Source organism: Thunnus maccoyii, chromosome 11 (genome assembly GCF_910596095.1).
Source record: "Thunnus maccoyii chromosome 11, fThuMac1.1, whole genome shotgun sequence".
Lineage (NCBI taxonomy): Eukaryota > Metazoa > Chordata > Actinopteri > Scombriformes > Scombridae > Thunnus > Thunnus maccoyii.
Window position 1 is genome coordinate 31,210,157 of NC_056543.1, and position 27,565 is coordinate 31,237,721.

A 27,565-nucleotide genomic window follows, 5' to 3' on the forward strand; every position below is an offset into this window, starting at 1 on the left:
TTATTTGTACTCCAAAAATAAAAAAGGGGGATAAACTCTTGAAAACTGAATGAGTGGAGCTCTGCCCTCACTGCATCCCTGCTCTCTGCGCACACATCACCACATGTTAACCACATGGAGGAGTCTCTGCCGTGAAGCTGTCACACCTCACCAAAACAACACACTATATCATCAACATTACTGCTGCTGCTGCTGCTGACGCTCAGCTGGGTTTTTCTCCGCACACTCATGCCACTGTTTACGTCTGTTTTGTCGCCGTCGCAACTTCGCAGAATCGCTCGCGGTTTCTCTCCTCTCCTCTCTGGCTGTGCAGACTGTAATGACTGAGGTAGGAATGCTGCTGCTTTTATATAGGCCTCTAAAAATAACTCACCCCCTCACTGCCATGTAGGGCCGGACTGACAGCCTCCCGGAGCCAATAGCGTCTATGCTTCTCTCAAAGCTCCGCCCTCAAGCTCAGTCTCAGCGCCTCCTTAATTGGACGCCAGTGACATCATCAACCCTATTTACCTTATTAGGTCACGCATGAAATTGATTGACAGGTGGCTCCTCCCCCGCCTTCCTCCCCTCTCGCGCCGGTCGCCTGGATTGCAGCGGGGTCCAGTCTGCTGCTTGGAGGAGCGAACCTGGCAACCTGGCAGCTTGTACGGAGATTGGCAATCTGGCAATGCGGAAATAGATCTGGCACCCCCGATCCCGAACTGAGGAGAGAGGCGTGACAGAGCGAGCAGAGAGGAGAGGGGATTGCATTGACAAAGATAAAATAATCAACTCTTTCTTTCCTGTTACCTTTTTTTCTTTTTTTTATTAAAGTGCTCAGGTGCGCTCATCTGCACCAGCTGGGTTCCCCCCCCCACCCCCCAGCATTTGTTTTTTTTAAATTTGTCAAGTCTGAGAAGAGGATAGAAGAAGTGCGTTTTTATCGTTTGGATTCCGTACTTCTTTACCGACTTCTGTTTTTTGCATCAAGCATGGATGTGTTGGCGAATTACAGTATTTTCCAGGAACTCCAACTCGTGCATGACACTGGTTATTTCTCCGCGATGCCTTCCCTGGAGGAGAACTGGCAGCAGGTCAGAGATGATGCGTTTTCTCTTCTTTTCCGGGGTCAAAAACTGGGAATAAATATCATGTGTGCGCTAGGTGATGTTTTCTGTGTGTGCTTTTAGTGTTTTGCATCAGTGGAGCGCTCCGGAGCGGCAGCAGCAGCCCCGTGTAGTTGCGTCTTTTTTTTTTTTTTTCGCTCACATGGAGCACGGCGAGGTCCGCTGACAGGAGAAAACACACACACACACACACACACACACACACACACACACACACACACACGCAGAGAAAGAGAGAGGGAGAGGGAGGTGTGGGGGGGCATTTTCTTTAAAATTACGCACACGCCCTTTACTATAAACCAATGATTCCTTAAATGTACCTTAAGGGTTAATTTACTCTTTCATCATAAATGTAAAAGCAGGAGCGCTGTTGTCCCGTGAAATCTCCCACGACCATTTTTACCTAAAACCTAAGAGGGATGAGATGTTCTTATGGCCGCAGAGAAAATTCACCAATCCCTAAACGACTGCAACTGCTGTTGGATGAAACTCTAAAAGGAGGGTGGTCGGGCTGAAAATGTTGCTTTTCTTATAGCTTGTCTTTAAAAGTTGAGTAGGTTATACAAGATTTGGGGGGGGGGATACAAGATTTCACCAGCCAGAGATGAAGCAACATTTGGGACTTTACTTTGGTCTGTTGAGGATCAAATTCAGCTCCTTTATCACTACAAGTGGCTTATATGTCAAGCATATTGACTGTAATGTTGCAGGTTTTATAAATGGGATTTTGTCAGTTTTGTCCTGTTCATTTGCATCAGTTAGACCTGATGCTGGTCATGTATTTAATTGGCAGTTCAGATTTTGAGTGCCAGCTGATTGAAGTTGAAAGTGGATTCATTTTTGTTTTACAGTCTGAGCTGATGATGGAGAAATTAAGTATTGAATATTTGAAGCGTGATGCTGTTTGACTCCTCTGATCGATGGACCAGTCTGTCAGCCTGATGTGTTTAGATTATCATACACCCACCCACCCACACACCCACCCACCCACACACACACACACACACACACACACACACACACACACACACACACGCAGGCCATGGAAGATGGACACATGCCGAATAGATAGTGACTTCTTCTTAAATAATATATCCACATCTGCCACTGTTTGTTTGCAGATAATCCTGCTGAATTATGCATTATCACCCACTATAGAACATACAGTAGACTGTGTATGAAGCTCAGAGACTATCTGACCTGTATTACCTTTATTATAAAATCCCTTATTAAAGCTAATTATAGGGATTTATACATCTGTGGGGGAGAAAAAAACATGAAATGATCCTTTTTTTTCTGTTTTCACAAGTCTAGTCATGGTTTCAAAATCTGAAATAACAGTTTTTATGCTCATAATATGATATACTATGATGTCTAGTACCTATTTAACAATTTTGAAGGATCTGGTGATACCAATAATTTAAAATTCCCCCCCTTGAACTTGTGAAATGGAAGCTGTTAATTGGAGACCATTTTCGGCCTGATATGTGGGAATAAGTGTGTGTGATGTAGTGTTTTACTCTCTTTCGATACTCTCACACGTTCTTAAGTAAACCAGCACGACGTATGGCTCCCTGCGTTTGGAGCTTATGGACCACGTGTGTCTTTATTGCTATTGTCCTGAATGAAGCTTACGCTACACTTCTCCTCCCTGACTGACTTACTGACACCAATTCAAGCTGCTTCATCCTATTTTTAGTCCAAACAGCGCATAGTTTCATCCCCTGTAACCCATTTTTCTGTCTGTAATCATATTGTTAATTGATTGAGAGGTTTGTTTCCAGTTTTGATGCCATGTCTCATTTTCCACAGAGTGGCTGGAAAAGCTGTTTAAATTGGTGCCTAGAGACAGGAATGTAAAGCTGGGGAAAAAGTCATTCCATCCAGTTTATCCATTTTCATTTGGACACTTCAGCCTGCTGTCTAACAAAACTGCAAGTGCACTATAAGACTAGATAATGTGATTCCAGGGCTTTGGTAAGAATACCATACATGGATGACAGCACCTGTTTTGTGTGAGCTGCTATATTGACATTTAACAGTTTGTTGTTATTAGGATAACTGTAGTGATCACTGGCTACTTGGCTGCTTGAAGGGACACTGACATTTTTGGAAATATGCTTGTTTGTGTCCTTACAGGGAATTAATAAGAGGATGGATACCAGTTTCATCTCAGCACAACCAGTCCAAAGACTGGTTCTAGACATATTTAGCCAAGCTTAGCACAAACACTGAAAGCTGAAGGAAACTGCTAACCCAGCTGCGTAAAAGGTGGTTTCCAACACAATTAAAGCTGTTATATTCAAACATTGTTTCTTATATATTTAACAGTTGGTTCATTGATATTTTTAATATTAATTTGTGATAGGAGGATAGGAGAAAGGCATTGCTCATCACCAACTGTGCAGTGTGTGTGTCTTTTAGCCCCTAATTTTGGTTTTTACCTTTTACCATTTGGTTCACTCTCATCAACCTTGTTTCCAGTGGTAGCAGGAGTAGTAGTTGGAGTTGGATTAGTAGCAGGTGTTTTCAGCTAACAAGTTCTGATAAACCCACTGTACACCACCTGCCCAGCACCAAACAGCAGATAGACAAGTGAAGCTGATGAAGAAAGTGAAACATCTAGCAGCTAAAGATATTTTTCTCTGGAGTTGGTGGAGACCAAAGCACAGCTAACAGGAGAGTAAATTCATTCAAATACATAATTACATTCATCAGGTGGACACAACCAAGACTCAATATGGGATTTTGAGTTCTGTATCTGCTACATGTGTAAATAGCAATTGTGTGCAAATAGCATAGCTGTAACCACTTACAAAGGCAATCACATGTCGGGGCTGTGTGTCTGTCAGTTAATGAATGCAGCTTTAATGAGTGTAGAAACAGGACGTACAAAATGACTCGTGGTTCATCAAGCAGTTAGTGGACCAAGACTTTTTCTTGACTAATCACAGCTGGGCACAACAAAGTTCAGATGATTTTTGGATGTATTGATAACAAGCTTGCTAGCTTGAGTTGTTGAAATTCCTTTTTTTTTTACTCTAGCTGCTAGCAGTTTCCCCCTGCTTCCAGTGTTTGTGCTAAGCTATGCTAAACACTTTCTGGCATCAAGCAAGCATCCAGAAAGGTCACAATATTCTTTTATTGATGCTGCTTCATTGATATCTCCCATCATGTCTCTAAATGCTAAAAGCCAACTGTAGCATTTTGAAGTATGAATATGAAAACTCAAAACAAGTGTGTATGTGATTTTTCATATTCAGAATGGGGAGAGATTTTTTGATAGAAGCTCAGTTTTTCAGGGTGGAAAACACTGCGTTACTGCGGATGGAAGGCCAAAACTAAGAGGAAAAGATGTGTTTTATCGGCACTAGCGGGGACACAGTCTCAGAGAGAGGAGAGACAAACACTCACACATGCACACAGACCAGGCACACCCACGGTTTTTCCACTCTTGTTCCTTCTGTCTCCCTCTATCCCCTCATTCACTCCATCACACACACACACACGCACACACAAACGCTTGGCTGGCATGCACTAATGGAAAGCTATGGTCTGGCAGGACTCATCCCGCCACTTTTGACAGTAATTGGCCGTTTGCTGTCAGACGGACAGAGAAACACACACACATGCGCACACACAAACAAACAACCAGCTTTGTGTGTGTCATTTATCTTTCGTCTCTGTCCCTGCATCATGCTCATGGTCTTTGTTTCCTTGAACGGGCTTCTTTTATCAGCTGCTTTGCATCATGGCTAAACATGTGGAAAACACGCACACACACACACGCATGCACACACACACACACACACATATACTCTCTCTCTCTTTTTCTGTCTGTCAGCCTTGTTGCCTCTGACAGTGGGAGCTCATGCTCTGCATATAATTGCTGCATCTTTGCAGGTTTGGAATGATGAGATAGGCTTTAGGGATTTGTGTGTGTGCGTGTGTGTGTGTGTGTGTGTGTCCAAGGATGAAATTGTAAACCCAGACTTCCCAATTAGATATAATCCATTTATTTCAAAGCACAGCCATATAGAGACAGTGAAAACAGAGTGGTGACCTACGCAGGTTAAAAGTGAAGCAGAGGTTTGATTGTGATGTGGTTATTGTGGATATAGATCTACATTAACAGCCAGATACATGGACACAACATGCAGGAAGCTAGCCTCATTTACAAGACTACTAGTGCTTTAAAGCTGCTGATTCTCTCACAGCCTCTTTCTCATCTTGTCTCTTAGTTTACATGCTCTGTGTGTCTGCAGTTCTTTTCAGGCCAATTGATTTATTTGCTGTGGTGTCGTTATAGCTCTATGCTAGATCAATCAGCTCTGTGTTACTGATATACAGTGTCTCCATTAGACCTGGCAAGCCCGCAGCCTGCAGCCCTGCGTTTTTTTTCGACTGCGTTTTGTGATCACAATAATGAATGCAGATTTAATCAGTCCCTACATTTTTTTTGTGAGATCTTGCAGTTGCATTATCCACAACGCAACTCAACTCGATTCACTCGACCGTACAGACTCAGGTGTGTTACGCTGGTAGCGGGTTGGAAGAAATTCAGAAATGCTGTTGCTGATTCTGGCCATAAAATTCACAGCGAAACTCATATAACATCCTGTCTCGACTGGGTGAGAGTGCTGGTTTTGTATCTATACATAGTTCAAGAGCCCTTATTACTTATTCTGCATGACACCTGCTGTGCTCTGTACATTCCAGGTTTCCTTTTTCACAAAAAAATATGTTTATACTCAGAAAATAAGGTTTATTACAGTACTGAAACGCAGATATTGTATCGCATCGAGATTAGAAAATTAGAAGAGACACAGTCCTTCCGTCATCAATAGATTGAAGTGTCAAACATATGAATTATAACACACTCAGCAGGCTGTGCAACTTCTCTTTAAAGCATCTATTGTTTCCCGTTTCTCTGTTCTCTTCGGAACTGCGCAGACCATTGTATGAACTACCTCTCTCTCTCTCTCTCACTCTCTGAGTGGCTTGAGGCAGGCCCAGGGAAGTTTGACAAGATAATGAATTGCCATGCATGCTGCAGTTTTTCACATTTCACAGCCCAGTAACTCTGTATGTAGGGATGGAGGGAAGGATGTGGGTGGTGGCGAGAGGATGAGTGGAGGAAAGGATGAGAGAGAAAGAAAACACCAGAAGACAATAAATGAGGTGAGGTGAATAAATGCAGGTGAAAGTTAGACAGGAAAGAGAATTTAATCTTTCTTCACTCCATCTTTCTTTTGTCTCGCTCCCATCTGTCCTCTTTATTACCACACACACGCGCACACACACACACACACACACACACACACACACACACACACACACACACACACAGACACACACACCCACACAAACACACACAGACAAAGACATACACACACAGACACCCACACACACACACACACACACACACACACAGTTATGTAATTGTCTGTGAAGCACAGCTGCTTCCTCATAGTCACAGCAGATAAAAAAAGAGGAAGAGGGAGCAAAACAAAGGAGTAAAGAGAAAAGGAGGAAAGAGACAACAGAAAAGTGAGAGAGCGACAGAGAGAAAGACATGGAGAGAGAGAGAGACAGATGGAGAGATTATGTAATAACTAATCAGAATGTCATAAAATGTGCCTTTTTAAAAGGCAATTTAAAACCAAATTCATCATTTGTCCCAAATACATCAACTGGAACTTTTTTAAATGGTTTCTTCAGTTATTACATGTCTTCTGTCTTTTAAACGAACATGTTTCTGGTGCTGGAACAATAAATTTTTAGATGATTAAAAGAAAATGAATGAATACCACTTACTTCAATTCAGCTTTTTAAATGCAAACATCAGCTACTTATCTCTGCTTTGTATCCTGTAAAGTGAAACTCTCGGTCAGGCTCTGTAAACAATGCTAACCTCACTCACCATTTGTCATTACTTTTAGCTGGGATCATGGTGTGGCTCTAAACAGTGCAACATCCTTCTAACACTTTGGTCTGAAGTGAAATATCTCATCAACTATTATCCAGATTGCTATACAGACATTCATGTTCCCCAAAGGATGAACCCTATTGGCTTTGAAGATCCCTAAAGGCTGTAGCCACACCAGAAGAATGGAAATCAAGCCTAAAGTAGAGTTTTGTTAACAAGTGACACCTGACGTACAGCTCCTTAGCTGAATCAACTGTATTATGCTTCATTTCAATCAGGAGAGACTCAGTTTTTTAAGTGAATATTATTTCATTGAATTTGCATGATAGATGAAAGTCAGAAGGTGATTAGACCCCATCGTGATGTCATCATATAGAAAGGGGGAGGTGATATCCCCCCTGATGGAGTCTAGACACTGGTGGTGGTGATGAATAAGGGGGCGCTGAGATCTTGATGGTGTAAGAGGAGCAAGCTTCTGGATCTCAGGCATGGAGGTAGATGGGGTGGGAGGACAATTGCACTGAAATGACAGCTGACAGAGACATAGAAGAGAACAGATTTAAAGTTTGACAGCTAAGACATGATTGGCAGATAGAGATTTTGGCGGAATCTGATTCAATAACTAGGAGTAACGCCCCTAATCAGCTGATGCGACAGCTGGAGAAACAGGGGAGAGAGAGAGAGAGGAATGGGAATGAATGAATGAGTGACAGATAGTCTTCCTGCCTGAACTTTCGCTAAACTCTGTATCCGATTTTATTGAGATTCAACTGCCAGCAATGAAGGTTTTGCAGCCATTTTCCACTGTTTCGTTGAGATTTGTGTTGTTCTTTTTGGCAAGTGGGAGATATTGTAGCTGTCAGATATTCCTCATATTTATAACTTGAATTATAACTAGAACGCTGATGTGGTTTTTCCACACTGCTGCTCATAATTATGTTCTGCACTGGGGGACCTGCCTCTTTCCCAATGCATGCTGCGACTGACTATAGTAAGGCTGCAACTAACTATTAATCTGCTGATTATTTAATGAATTGATTCATTGTTTAGTCAATGAAATGTCAAAAAATAGTAGAAGAAATGCCCATCACAACTTCTAAGAGCTCAGAGTAACACCTCCGAATGTCTCATGTTGTTTGACGAAAAACCCCAAACCCAAATATATTCACTTAATGATAATATATGACAAAGAGGCAAATGCTTGCATTTGAGAAGCTGTTATCACTGAATGATTGTCTTTTTTCACTAATCAAAGCAAGAAAATACTGAAAACTGTAAAAGAAATCATAACTGTAAGAACAGAAGCCTTCAGTCACAAACTCACAAGCTTCCACACTTCTTGCAGTGTGGAAGCTCGAGCCAGTGTTCTCCTCACTATGAGCTGCTGTAATCACTGCATTCATTCATTTTCTTTTTAATCATGCTCCCAAACACACAGTTATTGTCTTTTCCTCATAATTTGAAATCACTCGAGTCAAACACACACACACACCCACTTGAGAACCCTTAATTCAGTAAGTGAATAAGGCATTCAGTCTACGGTGGCAGAGATTAGATCAGAAAGTGAACAGTCAGACTGCCGCGGCAGGAAAGCAGAACAAATAAACTGCGCGTGTGATGGAGAGAGCTTATACAGTGAAAGCCATAGTCCTGATCTTTCAAGTAGAGTGGTTTTCTATGGAGGGCAACTCTCCAGCACTATTCACCATGGAGCCAGATTACTACAGTTTACAAGGAGATTTACCCATTCATCTTTTTATGCTTCAAGCACACTACAGATATCTACAATTGTGCAGTGAGTCATATATAATCCATCTATCAATAGATGGATAGATAGATAGATAGATAGATAGATAGATAGATAGGTATATATATATACAAGATCAGTCTGACATGTGCTTGTTTGCTGTGTAAACTTCCATCAGTTTCAGATTCCAAATATCTCCAACAATGTCTGATTTACATCATCTTAGTTAGCAGGAGTTTACCCAATGCATTAAAAAATCAGTCACCTGGGTTTTCTTCAGAGGTTTTCTTCAAAGTTAAAATCACATGGTTTTGTTGCTAATTCCCTTGTCATATACTAGATAAAGAGTGTATAAGTGATGGTCAAAGCTCCAAGATCAAATGCCTGAAAGTTATCTACACATAGCATTGAGCTAAGACAAGCTAACACACGCTTAGGGTTCACTCACATCAGCATCTTGGACCAAAACCAATTCTTTTCAATGGAAATACCGCAGTCATTGGATTTGCATGCAGCAGGAACATAATCCATGTGAAGCTTTCACATAGAAGTGAACTTTGACATTTGAATTTGCGCCACAGACCAATTGCAAACAGAGTGATCAAATACATAGAGAAGTAATTGTGAAAATGGAGTATTAACTTGCAGTTGTTGAACAGACTTGTCCTTGTACCATTTTACAAGGAAGATATTAATTCTAAATACTAAGAAAAAAATATTCAAATATTTAAGTACAGGAAAGTGTATTTGAGGAGACCACCTACATATCTGGTAAATATTGGACTGGCTGAGTGATTGACAGGACCAAACCATAATGATACTTTTAAGGATTAAGGTAAAGTGAAGCCTATCTGATTGACCAAACTGAGTTCTGTTGGCTGTACCTCCACATTATGGATACAATGTGTAATGAATTTTATTAGGGAAGTTATTTCAAAATACACCAGCTGAGAGTTTGATTTTTTTTTTTTTTTTCAGAAATTCTCTTGCCGTTCACAGGCTGAGCTGTGTTGACACACAAGCGCACACGCAGGTGTGGTGTGTGTGTGTTTGTTTTTGCGTGCGTGCGTGTGTGTGTGCGCGTGTATGTGTCCGTACATCCTGCTGAGCCAGTGTTTGCAGACTGGTTGGCTCAGGGATAAAGCCTTGTGACCTGGCCTCCAACCAAACCTCTCATTCTCTACTCACCCAGCTCTCTCTCTCTCTCCCTCCTCCTCCCTCTCTCTCTGCCCCCCTCTCTCTCCCTAACATCTTTTTATTTATACCCATTTTGAATCCGTACATTTAAAACAACTGAATGGAAATGCAAGGAATTTGAAAAAATGCCTAAATACAATGCAACAAGCTTTTCCTCTGGTCTGAGGCAGAACAGTTGATAATATAGAGAAGACGCTATAAAGGCTGATGGAAAAACTTTTCCAATTAAATTATGACATTGTAGAGCCTGATTCTCCACTCCACTTTATTTCTGTCAGTATAGAACAATGTAAGAAAGCCCAGAAAATAAAGAATAAAAAGGGAGGCTAACAAAACCGTGGTGTGTTTGGACAGAGGAGACAACATAATTCAGTAAAGTAACATAAATACCAGCTACAGCGAATCTGTCTGTGAAATTATCATGATGTACCAAAAGAGTTCCTGCTGTTCTTTTTATGGTGTCATCTTGTTGTGATCATTCAAGAATATTCCCACAGCTCTTAATGAAATCACACTCACGCTGATATTTTATCTTGCAGACTTTTTATGACTTTGTTTAATATGTCCACATCTCGATGGAAACACATCCTCCTCCCATCTGAACCAACACAGCCATTAGGGCATTGTGTGTGTGTGTGTGTGTGTGTGTGTGTGTGTGTGTGTGTGTGTGTGTGTGTGTGTGTGTGTGTGTGTGTGTGTGTGTGCTTTGGTAATGACATCATTCGTAGTGTGCAGAGGATGTTGACAGTGGCAGAGGAAGTGTGTGTGAGCTAGCTTGCCAAGGCCTACAGTTGGCAGTACACCATCCAGGATACACACAAACACATGCATGCAGGCACGCACGCACACATGCATGCATGCACACACACGCACGTGCGCGCACACACGCACACACACACACACACTGACACACACACACACACACACACACACACACTAGTTGCTGGTTTCACAAAGATCTAGTAAACTGGTGTGTAAAGTTAGACCAGTCTTAGTTTTGCTGGTATAAAGTTTGACAGCTGCACAAATATACATTCTTACTTTTAATCTTAATAAGAGACTGTGTGGAAGACCTCACAGTCTTGGCTCAGATCTCGTCATGCCTTGCCAATATCTTGGTATGGATGAAAGAACGCCACCTTCAGCTTAATCTCTCTAAAAACGAGCTCCTTGTCATCCTAGCCATTCCCTCTATACAACAACAGATCGATATCCAGCTCAAATCAACCCAACTCATGCCCACAAAATCTGCCCCAAACTTGGGTGTCATGATTGATGACCGACTAACCTTTAAGGTTCACGTGGCCTTGATTGCTCGGTTGTGTCGATTTGCCCTGTACAACATCAGAAAGATCAGACCTACCTGTCTGAGCATGCAGCACACCTCCTGGTACAGGCTCTCATAATATCACGCAGTGACTACTACAACTCCTTACTGGCAGGCCTCACCACATGTACGTTCAAACCTCTGCAGATGATCCAGAACACAGCAGCACAGCTGCTCTTCAATCAGCCCAAAGCAGCACATGTCACTCCTCTGTTATTATATTCCTCCACTGGTTCCCAGTTGCTGCCCGCATCAAATTCAAACACTTGCTTACAAAACAGCAACTAAAACAGCTCCCGCCTACCTGAACTCTATCATCCAGGTCTACACTCTTTCCCACTCACTATTCTCTGCCAATGAAATGCCTGACTTGTGCCCTCTGAAATTGTTTGCAAGGGCACAAATTCTGTCCCGGAGTGAATGGAGTTGAGCTGCTTGAACCTGCAGCTGATGTTGTCTTTATAGAAACCTAACCTTGATCCTTCTAATTTTAGGCCAATTTCTAAACTTCTTTCTAAACTTTCTTTTTTTATCAAAAGTTTTAGAAAAAGTGGTTTCAACCAAACTTTTAGCTTTATGTGTCATAATAACATCTTTGAGAAGTCTCAGTCTGGTTTTAGAGCTTCACATAGCACAGAAACTGCCCTCCTCAAGGTAACCAATGACCTCATTTTAGTAGCTGACGGGCAAGAAATCAATTTTAATTCTCACCTAAGTGCATCTTTTGACACAGTGGATCATGACATTTTAATTTACTGTCTTAAAACCTGGGTTGGCATTAAAGACACTGCACTTAGTAGGTTTTATTCATACCTTTTAGAAAGAACCTACACAGTCACCATAGGTAATTCCTCATCTTCTACAATTCACATTACCTGTGGTGTACCGCAAGGTTCAATCTTAGGTCCAATTTTATTTTCTATCTACATGCTTCCACTTGGCCAAATCATCCAACATCACCAGGTCTTTTTTCATTGCTACACAGATGACACACAGATATGCCTTCCCCTGAGACCTGGTGACCCAAAAAAGCCTAGCTGCTGTTATAGATTGTCTCAGTGATGACAACTGTTGGATGGCACAACATTTTCTTCAATTCAATAGCTCAAAAACCGAAATCATGTTGTTCAGTCCCCCAAACCCTATCAGTCTCATTGAGGGTGACCTTGGTCCCTTATCTGCTAATGTGAAGCCCGCTGCCAGACATTTGAGAGTACTGTTTGATTCAGATTTAAGCTTTGAACCACAGATCAAAAAGGTTGTTTAGTCCTGCTTCCTTCAAATAAGAACAATCTCCAGAATTAAGCCAATGCACCAATCAATGCTTACACTCTGACCTGGAAAAAGTCATTCACGCACTAGACTACTGTAACTCCCTCCTTTCTGGCATAAACCAAAAGTCACTCTCTGGCCTCCAACCAGTTCAGAATGCAGTAGCTAGGCTTCTTACTAGTGTTAACAGACGACTACATACATACAATCTTGGCTTCTCTCCATTGGCTCCCTGCTCCATTTAGAATTGATTTTAAGACTTTACTGATCACTTTTAAAACATGTCTGGGTCTGGCCCCAAGTTACATAACAGAAATGTTGACCCCATGTGAGCTAGTTTGCAGCCTTAGATCCTCGGGTGGGGCCCTTCCAAAGTCAAGGCTTAAATCTAAAGGTGACCGCGCTTTTGCCATCACAGTACCTTGGCTTTGGAACAACCTGCCTGAGGAGATAAGGCTCACAGAATCAGTGACTTCTTTTAAATCACTTCTTAAAACCCATTTTTATAGACTTGCTTTTATGTGATGTCGTCTTTTTATTGCTTTTACTCTTTGTGTTTATATTTATTTATATTTACATTTTTTAATGTTTTTATGGTCTATCCCTTTTACCATCTTTATCTTCCATCATCCTTCTGTCTTCTCTGTGCTTTTTTTCTCTCTCCATTTCTGTGTCTTTTGTCTTCTTGTTTTAACTTTATCTTAACTCTACCTGAATTTTGTCTTGCTTTTGTTTGACCTTACTTTGGCTTTCTGTTGCTATATTGCCCTCTGAGTGTCCTGCTTTTGCTTTGTCTGTCAGGGTAAGTACAGATAATTACTGTAAATACACCAAAAGTAAAGTTTTCATGAGTTGTGACATACTGTATTTGAGTACATCAGAAACATCTTAACTTGAATTCTGAGGTAGCACAGATTTCCACTTATGAAGTCGTGTATGTGACAGCAATGGGTCATTTTAATGGGTTCCCTTTATTAATATGATGAACACAACCCCACTTGAAAGCACCATCAGTCAGCCATGTGGTTTAGTTTCAATATAGTCTAATTAATAATCAAATTAGTCAGTCAAAAATGAGTCATCTTTGTGCAACAGATGACAAAGATGAAATCTGTTTGTTAGATTTAAGCTCAGGCCAGGAGGTATGGCGTTAATCAGTTTTTAATTACTACTTTCTTTGAATCATTTATTTGTCCAACAAAATGTAGTTCATCGAAAACACGATTATTTCATCATAATATATTTGCCTAAGATGCAATATAAGATAATATTGAACTATCGCCCAAACAGCCTTACACTGAGCCATCTAGTCCCTGCTGAAGAGTTTCATTAGGGATGTCACATTGTGTCAGGGCATTTGAGCATAATATACTGTGTGTGTGTGTGTGTGTGTCTGTGTGTGTGTGTGTGTGTGTGTGTGTGTGTGTGTAGGTGTGATGTCTGTGTTGAGACAGAACAAGAGACAGCGTTGCAGTAAGGACGGAGCGTGCCAGCATTCCAGTGCGCCTTTATGCATGCATGATTGGTGTGCATGTGTGTGTGTGTGTGCATGTGTGTGAGTAGAGTGGGACACAGTAAATGGGTCAGATGCAGTGGAGGAAGATGACCTTGGGAATTTGTCCTGTTTTTCTTCACAAGTCTGCCGACTTGTTTCTTTGTCTCAGACAGAGAGAGAGAGAGAGAGAGAGAGAGAGAGAGAGAGAGAGACAATGACAGAGAACTGAGAGTCAACAGATCTACTCAGAGTTAGATCTGTTAACAGGAAAGAAAGCGTCTTCTTCCAAACTGTTGCCACCAGGTCTCAACATTAACTTTTTATTTGATTTATTTCATTAACTTTTTATTTGATTAAAGTTGACTATGGTGTGCTATAATTTATTTGAAGAACTAGATTTACAACCCTTTATATGTAAATGACTACCATACATAAAATGTATAATACTACATTCATCAAATATTCAGCTCTGATAAGGTTGTGTGTAAAGCTCCTGTTGTATGAAAATATGCAACCGATTAAGACAAAGACATAAAAAGAGTAGCTTCATATTGGATGTAATAATAGTGGTACACGGGTGTAGAAGATTAACTGAAAAGATAAAATCTAAACTGAAAAAACCTAGCAAGAGAAAAAAACAGTCTATTTAAATATTTATTAACAACAACAGTAAATAATACAAAATAGAATAGAAATCTCTGCAGTAGAGAAGAAATTCTTTTTGACTAATCAATTCGATTGTTTCCTGATTCAGGACTGTGAGTGTGTGTGTGTAAGCGACCTGGCAGGAGCGAGGGGAAGAGGGGGGCATTTATCAGCTGTAGGAACAGCAATGCTCACTGGGAGTCGAGCTGACAGCAGTTTCCCTCGGATCGATCTGCAGCACTGCTCCAGTTTATGACAAAATAGTTCACGACACGGAATGGCACCCGCCAAAGTGGCTAGTAAGAGTGAGTATGTTACACGCCACTGCCAATTCTACCTGCATTTGGTAGAAAGGTGGGCAGGTCCTAATGTCAAACCCTGGTTTCCACAAAGTTGGAAGTACACTATTGTCTTAAATATCATTGTATGCTGTAGCATTGAGATTTCCCTTAATTGGAACTAAGGGAACATCTCCTTTTGCCAGCTGTGTTTGAGGTCGTTGCAATGGTGCGTGTTTGAAATATTGAGCAACAGTCTGTCTCCTCTTGCACTTTGTCAACAGCAAACTGTGTGCATGTGCAATGCTGAAATGCTGTTGCTAAATGAATTGTTTGTATGATATAACTACTGCTTTGCTCTGTTGGCTCCTTCTGTTGTCATGAATGCTTTCATGTTTCCTCCAGCTCTTATTGGCCAGATCCACCTCATTTAATCACTGGATCAAACGAACTTCAAAACAGCTATAGTATTACATATCTGACTCACTGACTGGATCCGCATTATGTCATTACCTTAAATGTCTTTCTTAGTGCAGCTAGCAAGTGATCTGACTCAGTATTTTGGATGAGACTCAAGTATGGAACCAGATATATACTTGATTTGACCATTCAGTTTAGCTTCATCCATTTCAAATGACTTCTATCCAGTTACAACACTTTCCTGCTTTTCGAAGCCAATTTTCAATACCAGTCAATCTGATATTCAATATTCAGACAGCAGTAATCATAAAATATTCATCAACAATGTTTGAGCCGTTCCTCATTTGTCATAATTGCATGTGCAATTATTTCTGAATCAGGCCAGCTGTGTGCTGCTTTATGTGGACAAATGGTTGTAGTGTTGTGGTGGCCCAGCAGTGTGATGCCTGCTATACTGGGATATGTGGGTCGTCAGCTATTTTAATCTACAATGTTGCCAGGAATACCTGAGGGAATAGACAAGTGCTGCAGTGTGCATGTGTGTGTGTGTGTGTGTGTGTGTGTGTGTGTGTGTGTGTGTGTGTGTGTGTGTGTGTGTGTGTGTGTGTGTGGATAAATGTGTTCCTGGTTCGTTGTGCATTTGCACAGACAGTGAAAGAGTAAAGAAAGACAGCGTGCATGCGAGAAAAAAAAAAACAGGGGATGAGAAGCAACAACAACAAACAACAACAAAGCATTATCTGGTAATAAAAGGATGATTAACTTTGAAAATTTGTTTGGTGTTTGCAGGTTAAAAGTCCACTTTTTTATCTTCAACTCTTAATTTATGTGGCGATGCAGCTGATCAAACAGTACACATGTTTTTAGTGAAATACTATATCTTTTTTTGTTTGTTTTTCTTGTTATATGATTGCACAACTTTAAAAAAATACATATATATGCTGCATTACATTTCATAAATGTGATATCATAAAAATTAAAATTAAAAAAATGTCAGTATATCAATGACAGCACCTGTATTGTGAAATCAGTTATATTGACATACACATTGAACGATCACAGAGAAAGGTAGAGGTGATAGAAAATAAGATTCTTAATGTTGTCACCAAGAATTCAAAGAACTTAATTACATCTGTTAAAATGACATTTTGGTTATCAAACACTGGCCTCCTGTAGGCCCTGAAAGTTTGTACCCTTCTCCTTCATGGATGACAGCAGCTTTAGTCAACTTATATTCACAGATTTCACTTCTTCTGTGTTGATCGGTATGTTCAGCTTGTTTTGAACATTAGTGGAGTGTTCCTTTAAATCTGTCGGTTTCCTACACTACAACATGAAGCCAATGTGTCTGGCTGGGAGCCCAAAACATAGAATAGAAAAACATACATTTTCAGATTTATGCACATTAGTGTGGACATGGCCTCAGTTTGTTTTTGTTCAGCTGGACGAAACGTAAAACTTCACTTTGATACCCATAGTAGATACAACGTGTGTGTGTGTGTGTGTGTGTGTGTGTGTGTGTGTGTCGGGTGAAGAGGGGAGACATCTGAATTATTTAAGGTTGAACTGCTGGACACAGCAAAATGGCGATATGGAGGGGGTTTCTCTTTTCCCCCCAAGACAACTTTCTAATACAGAGAGGGCTTCATCATCAGGGCCTGGTCTGAAAACATGCACACACACACACACACACACACACACACCCACACACACACACACACACACAAAGGGGCATGTATGAGTCATGTGTCTCCCCGCTTTGCCTTCCAGCAAGGCCAATGAGATCAGTGGCTTCCGCAAAATACAAAGACCTCTGGAGGAAAACAAGAGAAGCAGAGGGAGAGAGAGAGAGAGATAGACCCTGGTGTTAAAAAAAAGGTGTGATGACAGGAGAGGCCTCCCTGGAGTCACACACACACACAATCTTGTACGTCTGTCCTTTTGAGGGCTCTCAATTGACTCGAGTCGATCGCTACCACATAAACTCTTGCCACTTGCCACTTTTTCATTTGATGCTGTTTGTGTCAGTGATGAAGATAACTCTGTTTATTTCTGGGGATGTGTGAGACCTTGGAGTCTTGAACTGTACTGAGGGATTTTCTTTTCAATTATGAGATGAAATTTCACAGACTTTCTTTGTCAAAGATCATATTTGATATGACAGCAGAATAAAAAGTTGCAAACAGAACAATATAATCTGTCAAACATGCAAAACAAAAATATAGAATTTCCGACAGTCTCGTCAGTTTTGTTTATTCAGTTTTCTTCTGTGGACTATTCCAAGTGGCTTGAGCAGAAAACATGAAAGCCTTTTTTTTTGCCCCAACTCTGTGTGAGCTTTAGGGACAGACAGCAAATATACATCTTGGGATCTGATGTAGTGATTGTAAAACATGTAGACCTAAGGCGCTGTAGTCAGAGAAGTCGTCATAACTGTGTTAGATGAGTAATGCTGCCACTTGCAGCTGCTTCTGAATATTAAATGATTTTGGTTAATTTGTGTGTTCGGAGACAATGGTTCTGCTGAGGATGTTTGAGCTTCTTGCAGTCATGGCAGCTGACATATCGTAAATTATTCAGTGTGATGAAGATGTTTTGTTTTTGGAGCATGTGATGCAGTTCGTGTGTGTGTTAATTCTGTGAGTTTTAGTGTTTTCTCTTCTGTGTGTCATGTGTTTTGGAGGAAGAGTTTTATGGTCTGGTGAAGCTGATTCAGATCCTAAACAATACAATGAAATACACCTACACCCACTCAATGTTTGGAATGGTTTTACATTTCATTCATGATTACACATTAACTGCACACAGCACAATAAGTCAATTAATCATTCTGATATGATTCGGTTGTCTGATAGATTTATATCAGTGTAATACAAACAATGAAGTGAATGAATGTAAAGGAGTGGAACATAAAGGAAGGGATCAGCGGCTGTTGTGTCTTAATGGATTAACCCTTTCTGTATTAGGCCGTGTGTGTGTGTGTGTGTGTGTGTGTGTGTGTGTGAGATGTGGGGTGGAGGAGGCATGATGTGAGGGATGAGGTCATTGTGTAGTGTGAGCATGCGTGACTCTGTGTGTGTGTGAAACAAAGGCTGCTGGGAGTGTGTGTGTGTGTATAAGTGATGACTTCACTCGTTATGCATTTAGTTATGATCAATGTTAGACCTCACATTGTGTGTGTGTGTGTGTGTGTGCGCGCGTGTGTGTGTGTGTGTGTGTGTGTGTGTGTGTCCTTTAAGGGAAAAATACCAAAAAGAGAATGTATTTGTGGTGGTCTGCTGCAGTGATTTTTGACTATAAAGTCAGTATCTATAAACGCACAGATCTGTCTTTGTCACGAGAGCATCATGACTTGAACTGATTGTGAGAAATCCTCACGGTTTATTCTCCGTACAGAGATGCAGTACAGTCCATCAAATGTGAAAAATATATCAATTCCAGTAACTGCAGTAGCTTTGTTCATTGGTACATTACACTATACCACCACACAGCCAACAGTGTTATAAACTGGCATGTTGTTAAAGGTCCAGCATACCAGGTTGTAGGTGAGCAGAGCTGTGCTGGGCATTATGTGAGGTCACCAGACTCCACGCACCAGTAAGAATGAGTAATTTGTCCCACCTCGCAGGTGCAACAAAGCTAACAGGAGAGTGAGCAAGATGTCAATCAAAAGCAGTCTGCACTCACTCCCATACACTCCAAAATAAGTAAAATCGGTTTTATGTGTGTGGCTGACATATTTTACACTTAAGAAATATACATCGGAAGAAAAGTTGAATTCTTAGAATTTCTTGCATATTTGTGTCAAACTCAATAAATGTAGAAACATCTTTCTATCAGCCTTGAAAATTCTCATTGGTCAGATGGATAACAAAAATTAAAGTTTTCAGAACATCTTTATCAGTATAGTTCAATACCAAACCTGTCAGTGTAACCTCAGTGTTGTGCAGCTTATTTTTTAACAAGAGCAGAAATGATATTATATAGTAAAGTTACATTTATATAATTTATTAACAACACCATCATTTTAATGTTTGTAATATATTTTTATAAAGGTTCAACTCTCTCTGAAAGTCTGTTTTTCCCTGTAATTAAGCATCTAGCAGCAGCATGTGTCTGCCAGGTGATGTTGTGTAATGGAGCCCTGGTCTTAGTCAGGACGCAGATGTGCACACAGATGTGCTTTAACAAGTCAAATTTGCACAAGAAAAAAGTGAGCATTTTGGCTTCTAGGTTTTGTGTTGTCTGTAGAAATGTCCTAGTGACACGTGGTGTACTCTGCTTAAAATTCATTCACTCAGATTTGAAGCTGAGCAGTAAACAAAGAATTTACTTCTTGGCTCTAGTGTTGATTTAAAGCTTCTCTCTCTGCTTCTCTTTGGTCTGTAAACAGTTCACCAAGCAACAACATCAGCTGGTCAACAATATTGTTGACTCTGATGCACATCAGCACATTCTCCCTGTTAGTTCTGCTTTTTAAGTGGAAGAACAGCCTCAGCAGGACAGCAGAGCAAAAAATACATTTGGGGCCCTGTGTACACACTATAGAAGAAGCTTTCATGGGTTCTTTGGCTGAGGAAGAGGTTCTGGACACAACCATAATGACTCAAAGAACCCTTCCACCCCGACAGCAAAATGACAGCATACAACAGCACAGATGATCTGTTTAGCATCAACACTTTTTCATTTTATTTACTTTACTGAAATCCTCTGCACCCCACTGATGTCATTTCCACTGGCTGATAGTTTATATCTGAAATGCTTGTCAGAATGTTGTACAGAGACCCAACATGCCTCCTGAAGTTCATAAACAGTCTGTGGTCACTCTGAATGCCGTCCTTGATGATGATTTGCAATCAGCTGGTGGTCACACTGACCAATGTTCTTCCGTCTATCTTCCTTCAGGAACACAATCTTGATATTTCTTTATTTGTTTCCGCTACACATGTCCTCTATAGGACATAATATAAAGCAAGAGTCTGTGTGAAGTTGTTGTTTACAGCATCAAAGAGACTTCCCCTATAGTGTGGGCTTTAAGTCATGATGTTATGTGTTCTGACAGAGTCTGTACACATAACACTTTGAGCGCAGACACACACACACACACACACACACACACTGTAAGAGAGTTGTTGCTGTGACCTCACATAGGGGAAAGGTGACTCCATCATTTTCTGTGTGTGTGTGTGTGTGTGTGTGTGTGTGTGTGTGTGTGTGTGTGTATGTGTGTGTGTTTTCTTTTGTTCAGTCCTCTCTCTCCTCCAGTCTCTTGTCACGTCTTTGTCTCAATGTTGTTTGCCGTGCCTTCTGCTTTCTTTGGCCCTCTCATCGCTCTGAGCAATGAAGATTAGCTTGGCGAGTGGGGCACACACACACACACACACACACACACACACACTCACAATCCAGCATCTTATAACAAGCTGTTAACCCCCGTTCATAAGTGTGGCCTTTGAATCAGCTTGGTGAAAGGGAGTGTAATCCCTGCCGGACGATTTAATGGTAATCTCCATATCCTGATTAGATTACACAAACACACATAAATGTAGACACACACACACACACACACACACACACACACACACACACACGCTGTTTGAAGCTATCCTAGAGAATGAAAAAAAAAGAAACATACACCTAAATGAACATCTTTCTCTTTTTTTATCTGTAGTCTTAACTGTAGTCTTCCTCTAAGTCTATGTCTCTGTCTGTGCATCTGCACACACACAAACTTTTTTGCCTTTATGTGTTTATAGCGTACAGTTAAGTGGCAGGAAACATGAGGAAAGTCTGTCGCCACCAGTCCTCCCTCCACCAGTGGAAGGACTGACATGCATCAGTGTCATTTATACCATACATCTGATGTAGCCAGCTTTATTTTTAGAGCTATTTTATCTTGACAACCTAATATTCATCCACTGCAAAACAGTTTGTACTTTAAACATTTCACACATGCTCTCTTTAAAGTTAGACTTAAGCCCAAATTATTCCTACTGTATCTATGTGGCCATGAGTGACCACAAGGGTAAATCTCATCATCTGCCTACCCCTCACAAGTCTTGCTCTTTAGGATGCATTCAGACAGATAATAGCTGTATCACAAAAACAAAACAGAATTCAGCCTCTTCTGCAGCCTCACTACATCAGCACAATAGCCAACAATGTAAACAGCATAATTCACCTACCTTTCCATTATTGAGACAATTAAATTATTACAGCTGTGATAACTTTTCAGTTATTAATTCCTGTCTGAAAGTAATATAAACCGCCATGCATTGTTTAAGTGTCTCATAAACCTTCAAACTCATGACTCAATTCATTAAACTAGACTTCTTATACATGTAGCCACACCAACATCAACCCCTTGTGATTTTGTGACCTCATACTCAGGTTTAAAGAAGGTTTTGTTGTCAGGGAAACCCCATGGAAGTCTTCATCTGCACTGCACTTTAATTGTTCGGCTAACAGGTGGCTAACAATCATAAAGAATAACATAAAACACTAGGTTTAAAAGCCCTTGAACACACTTTCAGTACACCTACACTCTAAAACTCACTGAGTCAAAATTTTACCCAGTTTGCGTCAATATAGCACCATTATTTTGAACAAGACACAATACATTTGTGACAGTTTTTAGCTGAAGCCTGTTGTGTGTAACACTGGGTCAAAATAACAGATTGCTGCAGGGTTAAGTTAACCCAATGTTGCTTGTTGTTGTAATGGTGCTCTATTGACCCAAACTGGGTAACATTTTAGCCTAGTGATTCTGAGTGTCTATACATCACTGCAGCATATAGACTTATATTATAGTATTTAACTCACTCACTCACTAAATCAGCAAAAACAATATTTCCAGGGAGTTTTAAGTTGCTTATCTGTTATTTATAAGTGCTAATCTAGTTTTTTGTAAATATTTCCTGTTACTTTTTACAGTGTAGAGTACTGCCAAACATACACTCAAGATAAGAGAAGTGTAAAAACACAGTCTCACTTGCACAACGAAATATTAAAGCATTAAAATTATCCCAACGCTAATATCCATAATGTTAATTGTAGGGTCAAGGGTTATGCTGAACAGATGTGTTATTGTTATTATATTAATGTCTTTTTCTGCTGTGTTTTTTAAATTTAATCTACTCCATCTGTTCTCGGTAAAATATACTATCACAAAAGTCAGTCATATTTTTGTGCCGTGACCTCCACGCATGGGTACTGACTCCACTGAGCAGTGAGGAGGCTGTTGTTTGTACACATTCAACCAGCCAACTGCTGACACACACACACACACACACCCAGCAACCATTAAATGAATGTATTCTTCAGACTGCAGGCTGTCAGCAATATACCAGGAATACATCAGGGGGTAAAAACAGCATGTGTGCTGTACAGGGGCGGATTTAGTGATTTGGGGGCCTCAGGCAAACTCTGTCCTGCTTTATTTTTACCCTTTCTCTAACTGGAAATGTTGGTATTGGCAGTGGTAGAAGAAGTACTAAACTTTTTTCTTAAGCAAAAAAATTCATACCGCACAGTGAAAATACTGCAAAAGTAAATGTCCTGCATTCAAATTTTGAGTGAAAGAGAGGCACTATTAGCACAATTTACTTAAAGGTGAAATGTATTCTAATTTAGTGGCATCTAGCAGAGCGGACCTTGCAGAAATAGAATATAATATTCATAAGTATGTTTTAATTAGTGTATAACCACCTGAAAATAAGAATCATTGTGTTTTCATTACCTTAGAATGAGCCTTTATATCTACATAGGGAGCGGGTCCTCTTCCATGGAGCCGCCATGTTGCACCGCCATGTTTCTACAGTAGCCCAGAACAGGTAGGTTCTCCTCCACGCTTGGAAGTGTGGGGAACCTCGCTGCTAGATGTCACTAAATCCTACATACTGGTCCTTTAAATTTACTTGTCTTCAAGGTGGTTTTAATTCTTATATAATGCTGGATAGTTTAATTAATAATAATGCATCATATTTCATTTGTTATATTTTGTGAGTAAAATCTGAATGTGCAATGTAACCAGTAACATATGTAAGGTAAATGTACTGGTACAATGCTTTTCTCTGGAGTAGAAGTAGATACTAGTATAGCAGTAATAGCATACAATTGCATATTTTTTTAAGTGCTTTGGGGGCCTTTTGTAAGTTATTTTGGGGCACAATGAGTTAGAATTGTAACGTAATTCAATATGTTTCATATCTCAACATCATAATAAATCTATAGCTGTTTGGGGCCCTTTTAGTTGGGGGACCCAGGCAGCTTGCCTAATGGTAAAGTCCGTTCCTGATGCTGCAGTGCATAGTCTGTCCTGACACACACACACACACACACATACACACATAGTATACACAGAGCACCATGGTGCTGACATCACATATAAACACCATCACCATGCAGAACATCATTTGCCAGCTTGTGGTGTCTGCTTGTGTTCAGACTGATGTGTGGGTGATAAAATCAGGCTTGTTGTTCAGAGTAGCAGCCATTTAAAGTAAACGATCCTCACTAACAATAACCTCATTTAACTGGATGAGAAATGGGCAATGAGCGACAGTTCACCAAATAACTGCTGGGTGAGCTAATGAGCTCTCTGTCAGTACAGGGATGAAAACGAGTTTTAGCTGCTGTTGGAAAAGAAAGGATTAATGACAAGTTACTGCTTTTTTATTGATTCACTCGTATGTCTCTAACTACAGATTGAAAATACCATAATGTCCATGATTTGTGTGTTGGTGCATTTGGTGAGTAAAGACACAATCCTACTCCTGACTAGCACTTTGGTCCATGAAAATATCACGAACACCCTAACAGCTGGGTTGCTTTGAAATTTGCAGTGCAAATTCATGCTCCCCAGAGAATGAACCCTTTCCGTCAGCTAAATAAAAAGAGTGTTTTTGTTTCCATCTCCCAATTTGATATGGTGGGATGTACTGAACAGTGCAGCCTGAATGGGCCACTAATGTGTGTCTGCCTCCTCAGCGTGAGTTGGTCCCCTTCCCGTTTGATTTGAAGTCACGTTTTTTTCTTGTATGTCAGTCTTGTACATTGTTTGCCAATTTCTGATACATTACTAGAATTAGAATTACTTTTCACAGGCATGATCTAATATATTTACAGACATTTCATTATGACATTTCTATTACATATATATGATATTAGATAAATGTTATGCACATTGGAAAATTTTAATGCATACTTTAATGCTTTTTTGGTGGTGGGGGGGGGGGGGGGGCTTCTTTACAAGTTCTTCCATAGCATAACCTTGATGGAAATATACACATATTATAAATTCTCAAACAGTGACTACCACAACTCCAGACCCCTCTTTATACCACTCTTATATTACAGACAAGCCTTTATTTCTGAGTTATTATATATTAATATATGATGCAGTATATTTTATCCTATTTTAGTCAGAAGCCTCCCTGTTTTCTGTGCTGGCTATCATTTCACATTTGCCATTATTTAAATACTGTGTAATATTCAACAATTTACAGTAGCTCTATCATTGTAGTAGCTTTATGATAACTGAAAGTAGACTGTTTGGTATTTGTCATTCAATTCTGTCTCATTTTAAACACACTTGAAAGGATTTTTCTCAAATCAACCTATTTGAGAGTACTCTGAATCTAGTGTGTAGTGTAAATCATGTTTCCCGATTGGTTTATTTTGTACCATCATTTAAGCCTGGTTCAAAGAGCAGAAGTGGAGTCCTTTAACAACCAGGATAATGGGGGGCAGTCCATTCCACCTGGTACCTGCAATACAAACAGCTTTTGCCCCTGAACCGTACATTCACAACGTCAGCGACTCAGGATCAGCACAGTGATTCGCTCATAGAATTAGGGTTACAATGTTAGTCTTTGTTACATGTCCCTCTGACTGCGTCTGCAGGCCTCAGGTGGCAAAGCCTGATGCTTTCACTTCCTGCCGTGACACCAACATGTCAAAAAAAATGTCCGTGAACTCAGTCACGCAACGCAGGCCGCCCTCCAGGATGCTCCACAGGGGGGCGGGTTGCTAAAGGCCACACTCAACACAGCTTGACTGACCTTAAACAGGCTTCTCCTCCTCTCTCCACACACACACACACACACACACACACACACACACATACAGTTACAGATGGGTTGTCATATTGTCACACACTGTAGAAAATGCTGTAGTAATATCAGCATTTTCCAGCGCAGGATTCAAAGCAGTGCTGCTACCTGCTGACAGCAGCTGATACTGAAGTAAAACTCACCTCACTCCACAAAGCACAAGTATAAAAGTAATCAAATGTAAATTTGCATACTTATCATGATTGGACCAGCTGCCATGCACACACCGCGGTATGCCTTTCATACACCTAAATAAAGCCAGAAGCCCCCTGTGGATTTGGATGGAAGATACAAGGTGTGAAGACTGTATATGTGTGTGTGTGTGTGTGTGTGTGTGTGTGCGTACATTCGCATCCACACTATCTCCTCTCTGGCTAGTTGGCAGGAATGCAGTTTCATATCTCTGCATTAACATAATGTTCTACTTCAGTGGGTTCATTGGGTTCAGTGCAGTGTTGTTCAATAAGGCTGCTAGATATAGAAATGATCTCTGTAGGACACAGCTATATTGTCTCTGCGTTGATGTTTTTGAGATGTGTTTGTTTGATGCACATATGTACTTTAATGATGATCATTTCCATCAAAAATATTATTACCACACATATGTGCATTAAAGGAAATGAGTAATTAACAGAAAGACGGCTACACTGATTCAAGCGACAGCAGCTTTATTCTTTCAGCTCTGACTTTTGATATTTATAGAGATTTCATAAAGCAAATGTATGACGCTTTGCTGAACTATTATGAAATATTTATCTGTGGATTTAACCTATCAAACCATGACTTTTCTCAAAAAGTTCACCTTTAGTTGCTACAAGTGACATTTCTCCACATCATACTGTGTAAGTATTAATATGCTGTTAAAGCTATGATATGTAACTATTCCGCTTTATAATGTCTAAAAACAACTAAACCTATGTTATATATTTTGTTGAGTTGTGTATTTACATTATCCCAAATGTTTACAACGATTTTCAAAGCTAGAGAAGTCTGTAATTTTAATAAAAGTAACGGACCATTTCATTTGGTCGCCTGTCAATGGCGTCATACCTCCTCTACCAAAGAGTATAGTGCACAAGATGCATACGGCGGCATTTTGTTCGTCCACTACAATTGCGTCTACCAAAGAGTAACTTCCACACATACAAGATAATACATTGGTGTTGTGGTTGTTCGACAGAAACTGTTATAAATTGACTTTTATTCAGTTTTAAGCCACATTTTCATGATACATTTTGGTCATTTTTAACTGTATCTTTTAAGTGGATGAAGGATTTTAGTCATTGGACGTCTGGATCTTAAGTTGTCAGAGAAGTAAACTGGAAAAAGGTTAGCAGCAGCTCGGCTAACAGCCCCCTCAGGAAGTCCGGTGCTCGCTGAACATTAGGTGAAACAGCTTCATTCAAGGAGACACAAGAAGCCCATGTTGTGTATCTGTGTAATCAATATTTCAATGAAGTGATGTTACGTTTATATTTAATAGACGCAACAGGCCATAGTTTTATGGCTGCAGCATTCTATCAAATGAAAATACTACAGATTTCCCCAAAATTGACTGACATACTTGACATGTTTTGATTGTTAGAAATACAAATCTGTCAATGTCAGTTCTGACTGCAGGTCATTTTTAATTTAGGATCACCACAACAACAATGTTTGATTGTTTCCTGCACTGAGAACGTTACTTGTTTATAAATTTCCTCAAATTCTGAATGGATTTCTATGACGTTTTTTATCTATCCATCTTTCTTATCCATCTATCATTCTGTCTGTCTGTGTGGCTGGATGGATGGATCTCTATGACATTTGTTAGATATTAGGCATTTAAGTCTTATAAATACAAAAGCTTTTGTACAATAATTATGATTTATGTACTTAACTCAGTTGCACAAAGTAGCATGGACTGCCAAAATAATAGACAACCGTTTTCCATTTTGTGCCTCTCCGGTACTCGGCCTCACATCAAGACATTTCCCAAAGCACCATTGTCAAACCTGTTAGAAAACAGTGGAACAGCGCCGATTGATCCGGACCAAA

At 40.2% G+C, this 27,565-nt stretch overlaps 1 protein-coding gene across 1 annotated transcript in view; it reads left to right on the top strand.

The window, feature by feature from the left end:
• The first annotated feature begins 609 nt into the window (after positions 1 to 609).
• Positions 610 to 27,565, top strand: part of klf7b (Kruppel-like factor 7b) — a 70,280-nt gene continuing 43,324 nt past the window's right edge. The window contains exon 1 of the mRNA XM_042426270.1: positions 610 to 1,073. Coding sequence (XP_042282204.1) covers positions 972 to 1,073 — 102 coding nt within the window. The 5' untranslated portion in view covers positions 610 to 971. The remainder of the gene's footprint in view (positions 1,074 to 27,565) is intronic.